The 15731-nt window shown below is 38.8% G+C and overlaps 1 protein-coding gene across 2 annotated transcripts in view; it reads right to left on the reverse strand.

Moving 5' to 3' along the window:
• DNAJB6 (DnaJ heat shock protein family (Hsp40) member B6) overlaps window positions 1-15731 on the reverse strand; it is a 62587-nt gene that overhangs the window by 46514 nt on the left and 342 nt on the right. For both annotated transcript variants that reach the window (XM_064445021.1, XM_064445020.1), the window contains exons 2-6: window positions 15221-15349; window positions 6101-6206; window positions 4614-4723; window positions 1833-1892; window positions 1400-1510 (exon numbers count right to left, since the gene is read on the reverse strand). In XM_064445021.1, the coding sequence (XP_064301091.1) occupies window positions 1400-1510; window positions 1833-1892; window positions 4614-4723; window positions 6101-6165 (346 nt within the window). In that variant the 5' untranslated portion in view covers window positions 6166-6206; window positions 15221-15349. The remainder of the gene's footprint in view (window positions 1-1399; window positions 1511-1832; window positions 1893-4613; window positions 4724-6100; window positions 6207-15220; window positions 15350-15731) is intronic.

The raw sequence follows: 15731 nt of genomic DNA on the forward strand, positions 1-15731 counted from the left end.
GTGCTGAGATCCCTCATCTCATCTAAACTGAAATCCTCATCTAGTATTCCTTAAGATTCTTCTACTGCTGGCAGGGAAGAAGTTACATCTTCCCGGTTCAGCCCATTTCGTTCATCAGTATTTTGCTAGATGCTTTCTCCAATCTGCCCTTGACTACTCCTGCTGATTTCCTACTGGATCTAATTGCTCAAGTTCTGCTGCTTATCCTCTACCAGATTCCTCCTCTAGTCATACACCTAATTCATCAAGTAACATTCTACTGAATTCAATCTCCAGCCCTTCAAACCCTTTTCTAATCCTTCATTAGTCATCCAACAACTGATGATCCCTGAATAGAAAACTAGAGAATATATAATTAAGATCTCAGCTGAATTAGCCCCTTGATGCTGCCAAAGATGAAAAATTACCTTTAAAACTATTAAAACATCTACATACCGTATTACAGAGATTAATCAAGGCACTGAATAGGAAGACAGTTTTGTTTTTCAAGTACACTTCTTGCAGTTTTCAGTACAGGGCTTTTTACTTTCTCTAAGTAAATACTGAACACAGTTCACAGGATCTATTCCACTTTATTGGTCGGCTTTTTATGTAGTGGAACATATACAGAGATCGAGTAAGAACTCCAGCACCTCCGACGAGACCTTCAAAACACCTAAGCGAGCAACTTCACAAGCCAAAAGACCATCAGCACAATGTTAAAAAGGTTACTTTGACAACTTTAGCGCATATTGCTTCCTTTAAGTAAATGAAGCATGCAGGCTTCAAGAACTATTTCAGTTATCTGAGCCTTTAGGGGCTCTATCTCCCAAGCAAGCATGTGACATCAGTTTGCGAGACTGTTTAGATTATGTATGCAGCTGTTCCTATTTTGATAAAAGAAAATAATTCCTGCTATGACACAAGTTCACACTGAGAGCTATGTTGTAACAGTTACAGTTAACCTGTCCAGTTCAGAAGCTCTCAAAGATACATTAAATATTTACAGATCAAAAGAGATCAAATTCAACAGACTAAGTTTGCCTGGTCAAATTCTCAAGAGTGAATTCCAGTGTATACTTTTGCTGTTGAATGTTAGCTCCTTCCAACCTAGAGAGACATAGCTGCCATTATTTTATGTTTTTAAATCAGGCCTTCCAACAACACATGAATTGGTAAGCCATATCTGCTCTGTACTATCCAGTACCAAGAAGAAACAGGTAGAAAACAAACATTTTAAATATAATACAAAATATCAATTGTCTACCTCCAGTTTTCAGAGCTATTTCTAATAAAGCTGCAATAATACATATATTTATTATAGCTAATAAATACAGCTAACTGCAATAGCTATGGTTTTTAAGAGTAAAGCTTTAGCCGCACTTCAGATGCATATAACTAAAACCAGCAGATTACTTACCGAAGAAGTCAAACGAAAAGGGGTCCCTTCCACCAAAAAACTCCCTGAAGACATCTTCTGGGTTACGGAATGTAAATCCAAATTCAAACTGACTATCGTGATGATTTCCACCTGCAAAAAGAATTTAAATTTCAATTACCCTCACACATTCTTACTAACAAGGAAGTTCAGGCCTATATGGTATTTGAACATCCCCTTCAGGTATCACTTAAGTTCAGTACACACATAATACTTATTATAATTAACTGGAAACAGAGAAATGAGAATTATCTGTAATACCTTTTAAAACAACCAGAAAAATTGTAAGAACAATTGCATTAAGTTTTTGGAAGATTACATTTTAGGCTTTAGTACAGGCATTTCCAGATTCCTGTCTTAAAGCTGCAGAAAACAGCTTCCTGACAGAATAGACAAAGAAAAGTTGTCAACATACCTCCGCCTCCATTTATTAAGCCTTCTTTTCCGTATCTGTCATAGATTTCACGTTTTCTAGCTACAAGGAAAAGATGTACATCATGTAAGTAAACAGGCATATTGAATTTAGAAAAACACAAAAGACGTAACTGGTATTCTGAGCTAAACATCATCTCAAACCTAGTTTATTTAATAAAGTTCTGGCACGTAGCTGGTGAACATTTTTGCTGAGAATTGCCAAAATAACATAGGTTCAGAAAGAACAGGTACTAAACTTTAGGCTTATTACCATTTAGTTGTAGAAGCTCAGGTCCTGTTGTACCAGAAAAAAATATTTGGTATAAGGACAAACTTCACAAGGAAGTTTGCCTTTAAAAAGAATACTGCAGTCTTCATCTTTATATAGGTACCATGAAAAAGTTTTAAGTTTTAAAGGATCTCTCGAATTCAACCTTCTCCTCCAAGCAAGTCTAATCTCAAAGTTGGTCAAAACTTTCCTGCATAAAGCCCTGATCTCATCAACCTCCAAGAAAAGAAGATTCCAGAGTCTCTCTGGAAAATAATCCCAGAGCTCCAGCATTCTCATTGTAAACATTCTCCTCCTTCTATCCAAGTGGAATTTCCCGTGTTGCAAACCTTGACCATATCCTTTTGGAAGCGAATTTTGACCTCTTTTCCTTTTGTTGCACAAGATCAAGCCCATTGTGACAGAGTTATGAGAACAGAAGGACAGTGTTTCTATGACTGACTGCAAAACCTCTCAATTATAACCACTTCTAGTTTAATAAAGGGGAATTAAGTGATGTTAAAAAGTACCATAGGAGGATTTGACTCAAATTGCTTGCTATTATTTTAGAAGGCATGGAAAGGCTCTTAATTTTGCTGCAGACCAGCCTTCCAGTATCCATGAGAAAGGGGAGAAAAACTAACTCTACATTACTACTTAAGATCAGACTGCAGTGTTGGTACTGGGAGGGAACCTCAAGAGCAGAGAGGCAGACAGTCAGCTTATTTTGCTTGCATTGGTGTGGACGCATCAGCCAAAAACCAGTCAGGACATCTGATTTTAGACTATTAATGCTATTCCCACTGGAATCTCTTCAGTGAAAGATGTTTTTGAAATTTAATTAGCATCACTGAAAGAACACGCAGCTACCTCAAACAGCTGCTGAAAAGTAAAATACTTCTGACAAGCATTAAAATTTTATGTACTGATCATCATCTCCAAATAATGGAAGCTTGCAGTAGGCTCACACACACACATCCCCAGCAAACCGAACTACATTACCCATATTGCCTTTCTAGAAAGCATTTTTTAAAGGAAGTTAGGTTAACCTACCCACCAATTTAAAAAGACCAAAGCAGTAAGGTAGACAAACTGTCAGAAGGAGCAGGAAACAGCAAGGAAAACCTGAGGGCTCAGAAAGCCCGAAGTTCATCTTGACAAATACAATGTTCTTGGAACCTCAAGGGAAGTATGTTCTATGATCACCCAATTTCAGTATTCTTTGCTTATGTAATGCCTTACAAAACTATTCTTCTGCCAAAAATCTGTCTTCATTCAAGCCTGTGATGGTGTCAGAAAATTTCATTACACCTGCAGAACAGCTGATTGCCTCTCAAGCCTAGGGCTCAGGATTCAGATACCCCTGCTGCACAGATGATTGTTAAGACACCAGTAACTTAGGATTTGCTCTAGATCCAAAAAGAGGCAGCATTTTTTAGATGATGTCCTAAAATTCTAGCAGTGTACTGTTTCCGAAGAACTTAAAGATCTGTATAACAACCAGACCAGTATCCTATTTTTATCTTGCTCAAAAAATGTGCTTAAGATTTAATTACTCTAGAAGACAAGTATACAATGAACTACCATAAATTAAGTTCTGTTTCTTCCATGACAATTAAGTAAGAAAACCAACCAAAGAAACTGGGTGTACAAGACTGCAGCTTGATAAACCAGGCCAAATTCTGAAAGGTAATCTAGATGCTGCTAGTGCTTTAAATATAGCTTTCCCATGCTCACTGGTCTCAGGTGAAATCAAGGACAGTTCAGAAATAGCACAGAGACAGCTGCAGTCAATTACAGGGGAAAATAACAAAGTGATTTAAGCTACTTTGATAATGAATCAGACTGCTTTTGCCAGGACACTAGCAAAAGTTAGATACTTTCCAAGCAAAAAGATACAGGTGAACTACAAGCTGAAGTCCTGCACCACATGGGTCAGGGCTAAGCAACTGTTCCAGAACAATTCAAAATAAACACCCTCCTCAGTACCACAGTTGACTGAATTCACCCAAACGTAATCCAAATTTTCTGCAAGGTTTACAGTATGCTTGGGCTTTGTCAAGACCAGTTTACTGTTACAAGAACTAGAAGCAGTAGGCCCACCAGTAGATACTTCAGAGTTTGTCTAGCCCTATTTTTATTGGATAAACACAATAATTCCCCTATACTGACAGTAAAAATGGCTTTATCTCCTAAGATAAAATGGATATTGGTATTCACAGACTACCTCTTCAGAAATTTCTGAAGAGGCCCTGGCAAACATAGGATTTCAATTTCTAGAAGGAAACTGGTTTGGTTACTCAACTAAAGAGATCCTGAACATTTTTGTTTCAAAATTTCTGCTCATTCCATCTTATCTGCAAGCTTCTTTTCTCTTTTCTTTTGAAAAGGAAGTAGTTGAGTTGGATGGTAAACCAAAGTTACAATATCCCTTTCCAGCACCATACCTCAGCATTTTCAGTCTGATACCCAGACTCGAGACCTGCAGTTCAAGAGCTCTTTCAAAATACCTACCATCTGACAAAACTTCATAGGCCTCAGCCACTTGTTTAAATTGCCGTTCTGCCTCTTCTTTATTGTCTGGATTTTTATCGGGGTGCCATTTTAATGCCAATTTACGGTACCTAAATGGGAGGAAAACAGGGGATATTTTACTCTGAAATGAAGGAATATGCTATACAGATAATAAAATGTTTCTAACAAGTTGTCAGGGATTGAAGCGTTTAGAAATTCCCCAGTGCTTTCTATCTTGCGTCTTGACCAGTACCAACAGATATTGCAAGTACATAAAGAACCATCTACTCAGATTTGGTTGATAAAAGAAGAAAGTGGGTTTGGGGTTCTTCAGTTATTTTGAGATTATTCCTGGGCGTTTCTGATGATCAACATCTGGCAGGTCTAAGCAAAACATTCCATAATACTTCTGCTACGGGCTTCTCCTTAGAGCTCCGTAATTATTCAATACTACAGTCAACCATGGGAAGTATCAAGAGTACTATTCTGGTACAAAGACAATAAAGCTCCAAGAGCACCCTGATACCAAACTGTGGCAGCACCCTAACATCAGTGGTTTCTTTGCTACACCTGCACACAATTCCTACGCTCAAATGAAATATTTTAGTGATTTGGAGTGTTTTACAGAGAGTCGTACAAGATCACAGTTCAAACATTTGAGTTGACAAAGTAGCATGTGCAGGAATTTACAAAAAAACAAGGGAGGCAAAAACATAAGTCAAACTTCCACACACTACTGCAATTTCATTAATTAAGCTCAGGCACCTACAAGAAGGCAAAAGAGAAACACAGTATTTCTACGTCACTTCAAACTGCAATTTACCATCAAACAGTTTTGGTATACTAGAAACGTGTACTACAGAAATGTTTCCTTCCAACTGCTGAAAAGTAAATGGTATCTTTTGAAAAGTGTTACAAATACCCATCTTAAAACAATGCATAAACAGTAAATCTAAACACAGAACTGTATTTAATTCCTAATTTAAACAGGGGGGTGGGGGTTGGGGGTGGGGGTGTGTGTGGTAATAGTAACAGATGTTCAGCCCATCAAAATCTAAGCATAGAAACCAGACCCCATGTTAAGAAAGAGCTAGTATCCAAAAAAGCAGCATGCCAAATACTTGTTAATAACTTTGAAAAAGCACCTCTGCAAATGGAGGGGAAGACTTGTTACTGCAATTCAGCCGCAGAAGAAGGGGCTGTCACTGCCTGTACTGTATCAAGTTTGGAGGCACACTCAGAGATGTATTTAACAGTGATCAAAAACCAGTGACTGATGGCATTTTCACTTCAGCAATACTCAGCATTCTTTTCCCAATTTCATAAAAATGAGCAAATGCTTTTTCTTCAGAACTCTGAACATTTCTCTGTTAGCAAAGCATAAGTATCACTACTACTCATCCTAGTACTGACAACAAAGTGAGAATCCAGAAACATGTGATCATATTTGCTCCTTAAAATACATATCTTATACCAGTGATACTTACGCTTTTTTAATATCTTCTGCTGAGGCATGCTTTTGCACTCCCAGAACTTCATAGTAATCCACCATGTTTCAGTAGTTGTCTTGTTAACAACTGAGTCTTTCAAGTCCTGTAACAAGAAGAGCTGTTGTTAGAACTGAATTGTGTCTTCATAAGAGTCAGGTAGGAGCCTAGCATCTTCCAGTTCTAAACCGTATGTGTGAGACCTGCTTGTTTTTAGAAATTCCAATGTTCCAAACAAAAACAACAACAAAAAAGCTTTATTTTAGGTTGACAGAGCAAACAATACTTGGATTGATTTTTATGTTCTTTAATCCCACTGAAACACAGTGCAGATACAGGTGAACAGCAGGGTCCCAAAACAAAATAGACTCAAAAGCTAGATTTAATCAGTATATTAAGAAGAGTATGTACAATCTGTCACCATTTTCATATATACATTAATAACTCTGAATGCAAAGAAACCACATATGTTCCCTTTATGTCATCTCTGACACCTGTATCACGTCCTAAACATACAGGACCATACACAAAGAGCCACATCTTTCACATCTACTCTTCTGAACATTGCTTCCACTGAGATGCTCCCTTCAGAAAAGGAATATACATGCAGGTCTTAGAAATCTAAAATTCCACCTACAGTTTCCAATAAGCCCTTCTTAAACTCAGACCTTGACAGAAAATTCACATATTGCCAAAGCTACTGAGTACCATTCACTTCCTTTATGTTTACCAACATGAAGTACTTAGCCAGGGAAGACTGCTCAAACTGCAGCCAACTCAAGTACAGGGCACCTTGTGTTTCTTAGTATAAAAGAATAAAATTTTCACAGCAGTCCTCAGAAACCTACAAGTTAAAAGACAAAGCATTTGCCTGACTCAATTTAAATACTGACAGTTTCTTGTCAATTCTAGAGAATAGTTACAAGAACAGTTATCCTAAGCATTACTTCAACTAAATGACCACTAAGATTAAAGAATCTTTCTAAAACTTGCAAGAACATTTCATATCCTCATGCAAAGGCTTATTCTCCCCACCACTATAATAAGTCTCCATTCTGGCAAAGCTTCCAAGTACCTTTCCATGCTGCTGGCTCGCTTCAAGTTTCATGAACAAGGCAACACTGACCTTTTCAATGGGTTATCAACTTGTTGCAGGCAAAGTCACCCAAATACACTTGGAACCTAATAATACTGCAATATATTAGTCACATTTTCTTATCCCATGAATCAAGAACAAAAATTCAGTGACATCACTTCCCGCCCTCCCTTCCCCCTCCCTCAAGTCATTCAGCATTTTTCATTTCAGCCCAGGCAAAGTCTCATTTTCATGTTTTCACATAGATGCTGAAAGCATCAAGCATGATATAGCCCAGTGAACTACTCTGAAATAATTTCATTGTACTAGTACTACATGTATCTTTCAGCACACTGGGATATAAACATTAAAAAGAGACTTCCTTTCCAAATAAAGTGGTACATCTTCAAAATACGTTGCTGTTGTAGGTTAAAACTTCATTAAATTTCATTAGGGATGTGGTTACACACACATTTCCTCAAAGAGCAAAACCAGTTTAAGAGATACCCTGCCACACTACCTCCCCCCTCCAAACTACTTACAGAAGCAAATGTACTGGAGGAGCTAGGTGTTTTTAAATCTTAAGCAGTTTTAGAAACCTAGTTAACCATTCTGTCCCAGAAACACAAAATTAAAGTGTAGCATGTGAACAGACTCCTAATTCCGTTTACTCCTAATTCAAAGGACTTTGCCCTTTAAAGAAACCTCCACACTAAAAAATAAGGGTAGAGTTGATTTTGTGACCAAAACCAAGGGAAGCTGGGAGATGTACACTAAAATGAACATTGGGAATGCCAATACTAATATAGTAATTGCAGGGTTTAACGTGTAAACATACAGATTACCAAAAATATCCCAAAATATTTGCTATCAACTAGCCTAACTAGTTCTGCTGTTTCCCAAACAACAATTAGAAGAACGCCTCTGTGAATACACAGGTGAGGAGCAAGGTTAGCATGGGTTAAGTACGTTATCAAATCCTGTAGCCAACCTTTATGACTAATAGCATATATGGAACATATAGTTTACAGAAAGAAATCAGAGGGGAGGAAAAAGTCTAGCATGAGTCAAGCTTAAGGCTAGAGGTCAGAGCCCCTCCTAACAAGAGATAGTAGCTTAAAACCAGTGAGCTAACAGCAGGAAGACACAACACATAAGAGCACATGCCATACTGCTAAGTGTTTTTTCCATATTCTCCTTTTTTTCTTAAATACAAGACCTGCACTAATACTCCTCTCGATTTAGGCAGGCATCTTAAAGGGAAAATTCAAAACTCAGGTTTCTAGCTGGAATAAGCTGGTAGGAAAAGCAACTTAGATGTGAAGATAAATCACATCTTTTCCTACAGAACTGGTAGTCATACTGATTTCAATATATATTTCTTTAAACACTTTAACTATTCATTTAAAAATGGTGCTGCAGTGTTGCAAGTTCAGACGCAATACATACACCAACATACCCTAAATAACAGAAGCCTGAAGTTGGGACCAAAAATGAGCGCTGAGGCAACATGACCCGTTCTTAAGATTACTCTGACCCTTAAAAACAACTCCTCCAGGAACAGAGGAATTATTTGTTTCAAAGAAATGTCTGAGGCTTGCATATTCTATGTTTTGTAGGTGGATTATTGTTCAGTTTTTAATTCCAGACTTTATTGTAGTGGCAAGACAGACAAGCCAGCAGCTCCATAAAGAAAACAATTTGTTTATATTCTCCTTCTCTTAATCAAACATTCGCATCACACTAAAAGGTCATCTCGATTAATCATTACTTCTATCTGCTTGTTACCATACAGCATGAGCTGCACTGCTACAATTTTAGGTATCATAGGAACTTTTTTCTTGTGTTCAAAAAGGTTTTAGCACTATTTACATGACCAAAATTCATCTGTCACTTTTTGTCCAGCTTAAGCACAGCATGCAAAAACATGAGACAGCATCAGCTAATATTTAGCCCCTTAAAAATACCTGGATTTTCACTCAACACCCCATAAGAACAAAAAAACCCAAACAAAAACACCCCACCAAACCAAACACTCACAAACTGGAAAAGACCTTTGCCTCCCATCTTTCCAGGGAAAAAAAAAATTTAAAATGTTCACTCAGGAAAACAACTATAATCAACTTATAACAGAAAACAGATGACAAAAAAAAAAGTAGTTTTAGAGCTAGTAGTAATCTGCATGGTGAAAATGCCTAGATGTTTCAATGAAGCAAACCATATACCTTCAACTGTCCTAAGCAAAATGACAAGAATCTTCTTCCAACCCCAAATCTGTCAAAAATCCCTCCAAATACACAAGCAAGGCTCATTAACTAGGCATTCAAGTGGGTTTTTTTTCCCAAAGCCACAAGGAAGCCAGCCCACATTAGCTAATTTCCCGTCTCCAACCACAGAAAATCTTCAAAGTCTCAGAAGAAAAGACAAGCAAAACAAAAAAACCTCCAGATGAAAGAAGTTGTTTCATGGCCTCCATGTTTGCTTGCAAAAATCTACAGTTACTTGTGTTCATAACTGCACTACATTTATAGGATGCTATCAGCTACTCCAACAAATCAAACATCCAAATATTTATGGGAACCAAAAGTTTCCATAGCTTATAGATTACTCAGTCATCACAGAAGTTAGCTTTGTTCTGGCTTACCGAGTAGAAGGCCTGAATGCTTGCACCGACTCAAGGCAACTGACAGGAGTACATGACCAGGCTTAAGACCTCCCCCTTAACAGCACAACCCAAAGCTAGACCAGTTTAGAGTTATCTTGAAACCTGGCTCGCAAACTCTTTTTTACAGCAAAGTCCTCAGCTACATAAAAGGCATGAGAAGAATTACAGAAGCTAGATATGTAAAGAGCTATAAACTTTTATAAGACCAGATGAGAAAGAAAAAAAGGTAATCAGATGCACAACCTGCAGGGATGACAAAGCATCACCCCTAAATAAATAGGGGAGGAAGGTATCCAAACTAGAAATTCTTTAATCAGTCAGGAGGGAATTCAGACAGCAAGGAGCATGCGACCTTTGCAGTCAGCCTAGTCAGAAAAAGTTATCTATTTCTGGCCATGAAGCAACAGGGCAGCACGGAGAGTCCTGAAAGATGCCAGAATAGCTCAAGCTTGGCGACAACTGCAGTCACCTAGGTAGAGGGAGATCGAGACCCAAATTCCTGATTCATGCAATTCACAGAAGCAGCCAGTCATCAACATGCTGTGCAAGTTGCACAGCCACCCAGTTTCTAGTACCTGCCTGCTTTCTATGAATGTATCTAAAGGACTGCACCCTCCTGGCAACACAGGAAGAATAAAGACCCTGTTCTGAATCCCAGTTCAGCTTGAGCTTGCACCTGACCTACTCAACAGTAACTGAGCAATTTAGAGATGTCTCTGGTATGTTAATAGATGACACATACTTCACGGATCTTTGGGAATTGCAACCTATGATTAAAAAAAAATATTGTTTTTCACATTCCAAGAGTTTTATTAGAAAGCAGTAAGTCAGCTGGACCTGATGAAATTTTACACTCCTTCAAAGTATGAACAAGACTACAGCAGCATTAATACTGTTGTGGGTCCAGAGCTATACAAAGAATATCAAGCAACACACACAGTATCAAGGTTTTCTAATACCTCTTCATGTGATTTTTATATAGCTAAGACACCTTTGCTAAGCAGCTTATTATTTACAGTAAATTCCGAGGCATACACAAATATTGTCAGTCTTAAAGTAACAAACTTCAGATGGAGTTCAGTGACCATTTGCTCACAAGCTACAGACTTCAAATACAATCCATGAGTTGCAATTACCTGCCTGTATCTCCTCAAGTTACCCGTCTAAAAGACGGCTTTGCCAAGGCTTCCAAGACATTTCTACCCATGGCTTAAGGAGTTCTCACTGCCTTGAAGAGGTCACTGCCTTTAACACACAGATGGTGGTTACAGAAACTGCCTTCTGGTGCTGTCCTACGCCCTAACCAAAAAAAGACAAATCTCACGCCACAACTCTTCAGAGCAGAACACCACTCAGGCAACAATCAAGTGCATTTTACCTAGTACAACTCGGCAACACAGGAAGCTACATAGATCCCAAAATCCCAAATAAAATGAAAATATCTTCATCAGTGCTAACAATATCTGGGATGTGCCATATGTAACTGAGCAGAGACTACGAGCAGTCTCTTGGCTGTACTAGCAGAGGTCCACTGCGCCAGCGCTGTACAACTGCTAACATAAAAAAGCCCACACTGTATACCAGAAAATCTCTGTAAGAGGAAGTTTAGGAATGCTAAGGAACCAAAAGAAAGTTACTTTAATTCTGGTAAGTGCAATAACACAGAGCAAGAAAACCTGTATAAAGTTTGCAATTAATTAATCTGACAAATATATTTAAACAATAAACCAACATTAAATTTTTCTTTCCACTGATACATGTACAGTGTGGTACCGGCAAGAAAGAGAGATAGACAAAGTGTGGTATAGGTATATTAAAAACCTCAGCACTTTTAACTTCTACTTACCCAAGCTTAGAAAAGCTGTCACAGTTCAACTTCAAAGATTCCTGAAATTTATTGTTTCATGGAAAAATGTAAATTTACCATGTAATTAAAGTTAATAAAATGTAGTTAAATAGTAATGTTTATACTCATTACATTAATACTACCACAGCATCCCTATGAGATTAATCTAATAAAATGAACATTCCAAAAAGCTTAGTTTAACCTCATGTTTACACCAAACATCCTGTTTCTATGTTAGAAAACAGAGTGGATTTGCATACAGTCATTATTATATGACAGGATGCAGTTCATACAGCGGAAAAAGGTAGCTAGGCTGACTGCTTTGCCTTGCAGTTCAAGTTCTATTAAAAAAAAACAACAACAACAATAAAAACCCACCACAATCAGAAAAGAGTCACCTGTACAAGGATCCCTCACCCCTCAAGGCAAGAATTTACAAAAAAACCTGTCCACTCCTCTCCCCCTGAAGAGGAACAAGACACAACTGTGGCAAGAACTACAGGGCTTTCTCATCTGTATTACTGCCTGACACATGGAAAGCCTGTAGAGGGCAACAAGTTGGCAGCTGGACTTTATGATCCCACAGGTCTTTTCCAACCTTAACGATTCTATAATTCTAAGAAACCATTAAAAAACAAGTAACCTACCAAAAGTGGAAACAGAAGAAATTGAAAATCTTCATCTGTGAAACAAATGCAAACAAGCTAACAAAAACTGGAAAAGGAAGTAGGTCAGTGAATAGGTTACCCTCACACCATTGGCTGATACTCTGCTGCTTACCTATCTGATCTATGAGCATGCCTTAAATCAAGTAGGTCCTTATTCACAATCTCTCCTTAAACCAAAGGGGCATTTTTCCAAAACACAACAACTCAGGTGTCCAAATTTGGAATTGTGTCGTACAAATAACTGGAACACTGGCACCCTCCTAAAACTAACCATAAAAGGCTATTTTATACAAAGTAAAAATATTCCTAACTCATTTAAAAAAATGTATGATCTGTGTTTGATTAAGTGATTAAAAACAGTGAAAGCCTCCACTGGCAAAGATCAGGTCCAGAAAGTTTCAGCCAAATAATCGCATGCAACCAGATGAGCCTTCAGGGGAAAGAAAATAGTTTAAAGTTTCTACACACTTCCCCTGCAGTCGTTTTTGGAGTCATGATAATTTTACTTAAGCTAACCAGCAAAAACAAACGTTATATTAAAGCAAACGCCAATTTCTTTTACAGAACAATGATGACAGGCTGTCAGAGATTCAGGCTACATTTTAAGACAGAAAAGAATTTCCTCTAATGAAAATAATTAACAAAGTTTTAACAAAAAACTGGCTGCAATGTAGCTACGAACGGCTTCAGACTTATTTTGAGCTGTAAGATACTTCTTGAGTGCTGAGTCCTCACTATTATCAGCAGGACTTCAGTATTTATTCAGAACAAATAGAAAACATAAATGAAACGTACAACTAACAACTGTAGGAGTGAAACTCATATGCATAAAGTATTTCTTCCCTAGCAGTTAAATAAACAGAATAATGCTTTCAATAAGTCTAAACTTAAGAAAAATCTAACATACGTTCAAATGTAGTATTTAATTCAAAACCTACTAATATCATCGACTACCATTTTAATATAAATCTATCTAGAAATAAACAATCATCATACGTAAGATCCAACAAATTTTGACAAAGCTAAGTAACTTCTCACTAATCCTTCCACCCCTCAAATAAACCAAGACAAGGAAAAGCTGTTGACAGAAAATGTTTTCAGGACACTGCTGACGAGGTTCTTTACAAATGCTCTTAGAGAAATGGGGCACTTCCTACTTAAGGAGCAAAATACTAGAATGTTAAACCTCACACAGCTAAGTTGAAAAATAAGGCAATACATTCCCTTCAAAACATCATTATTCATAGGGTAAGAAAGAGATGGTCCGCTCAAGTCTGGACGTGCAGCGTGTTGACATGATCGAGATGCACCATCCTCTACAGAGCAGAACCCAGCTCACACGGGTGGCTGCACTCAGTCTGTTCAACCTGGTGTGACATTTCAGTCAATTCCAGGCTCAAACTTCAATGCCTCTGGACTCACAGTAAAACAGTCATCACCCTCATCCGCACGACCTCAGCTCAAAGACCTAACCATGCCAACGCGTTAATCACAAATGTACAGGAGTCCTGAAAGTTTTACTGTTTAAAAAAACCAAAACACAGGTATTTCTTTCCCCAGTACAGTCCAAATGCTACCAGGAACGCATATAACCTTGTTATTGAGATGATGATTTAATGTAAGTTGTTTCTTTTCTCCATGTACATTCCAAAACTTCTAATGGATGAAAAAAAGAGTACAGCAGATTATGTATAGATCTATTAAAAAAATAACTAGGAAAACACATTATCCCTCCATCTAAAAATTCTGTGTTACACGGAAGTGAAGCCTTGCATGCTTTCTCCCGAAGTCCAGCCAAGATAAACTAGCAAACTGCATCAATCTAGAAAGACAGAAGAAAATACCAGAGGAAAAGCTGTTTTGGTAAGAATGTGCTGTAGTCAGAAAGCTCAAGTGCTAAAAAGACAAATCTGATGGAGAACAAGTGGAACTCTGCAGTTTACAGACAGAGAAATTATTAACACTGCCGTTTAAACAGTACTGCCAGTAGAAGTAGCAATTTAAATTTCCCCTCGAACGTCTGCGATTATTTAAGAAAATTTAATCCTAAATTAACTTCCATTTCAAACATTCTCATGCTTTCCACTGAAAAGGCAGTATGAGAGCCAAGAGGCAGAAACAAAGCTAGACCACTATCATGCACTACTTAGCATTTTGGTTGTTTAAAATTAAAAAAAAATTTAAAAACCAACACAAAAAAACCCAATCACAGAGACAAGACCTGCAAATACATTTATTCACTGGTCCAAACAAATCTTCTTTGACAACATAATCCAGCAAACTAAATGGTACTTTAACCACCAGGCTCTTGATCATCAGCTGAACACAAAATCCCTCCTAGGGTACAACGATCTCCAATGAGTACACAAAAATTAAGGTCAGCAGGCAGCAGTAACTGCAGCCTCAGAGGACCAGAGGGGGAGAGCCTAGTTTCATTCCAGCTGTTCCTTCTGTGTCAACACCTTGTTCTTATAACTTTTTAACACTTTATATCGTAAAAACTCAGGGCTCGATCACTAATTGACCAGTGTCACAAGCCTATTTGCACGTTAGCATCATTACAAATTTATCTCCCATGATGTTACTGCATCCAAAACGAGAACCAAACGAGCATCTTATTATTATCAGAATTCAAAACAAATTTGCTCGCTATTTTGAATAACCTTTTCTAATGCCTTCATTAGGATGGCTCAAGCCTGCAGCACAGCACAGGTGTTCAGCAGCCAGCGAGAGCTCTGACAGCAGAGCTGGAACACAGCACAAAGTGTCGCTACAAACAGGAACGCTGGTCATAAATAAGCTCGCGTCCCGACTCGCTGCCCTCTCAGAAGTCCAGCAAATACTGACGACAAACTATGTGCCTCACCTGCCAGGGACGATTTTCAACTCGGTTTGGAACCTCTCCACAGCGAGGTCACAGCCACTGCCCGCGCCGCCTTCACCCACCGCGCAACTGACGGCCCCTCCTCTGAGCGAGCACACGCAGGGCGGGACTCTATCGGGGAAGGAGAAAAGACGTTTAGTTTACAAGCACGCCAAAGTAGTACGCTGCGGAGAAAAGCACTTTAAGTAAAAAACTTTATCATCTGTTCACCGCGCTCAAGACCGAGGGAAGATCTGAGGCTCTCCCTCACCTTTTCGCAACTGAAACCACCGCGAGCAGAAATGGAAACGCGGGTTTTTTGTCCCTCAGCCTCCTCCGCGGGCGGCGAGCAGGAGGCAAGTCGGCCCCCGCACGGCACTGCCCGGCCCGGGGATGCCGAAACCCGTCTCCCGCGCCCCGAGTTACGGGATAAGCCCGAAGCAGCCGCTGGCCCCGGGCGCGGCCGCTCACCCCCCCTGCGGCTGTGGAGCGGCTTCCCAGGCCGGCGGCACCC

The sequence above is a fragment of the Phalacrocorax carbo genome, chromosome 2 (assembly GCF_963921805.1).
Source record: "Phalacrocorax carbo chromosome 2, bPhaCar2.1, whole genome shotgun sequence".
Taxonomy (NCBI): Eukaryota; Metazoa; Chordata; class Aves; order Suliformes; family Phalacrocoracidae; genus Phalacrocorax; species Phalacrocorax carbo.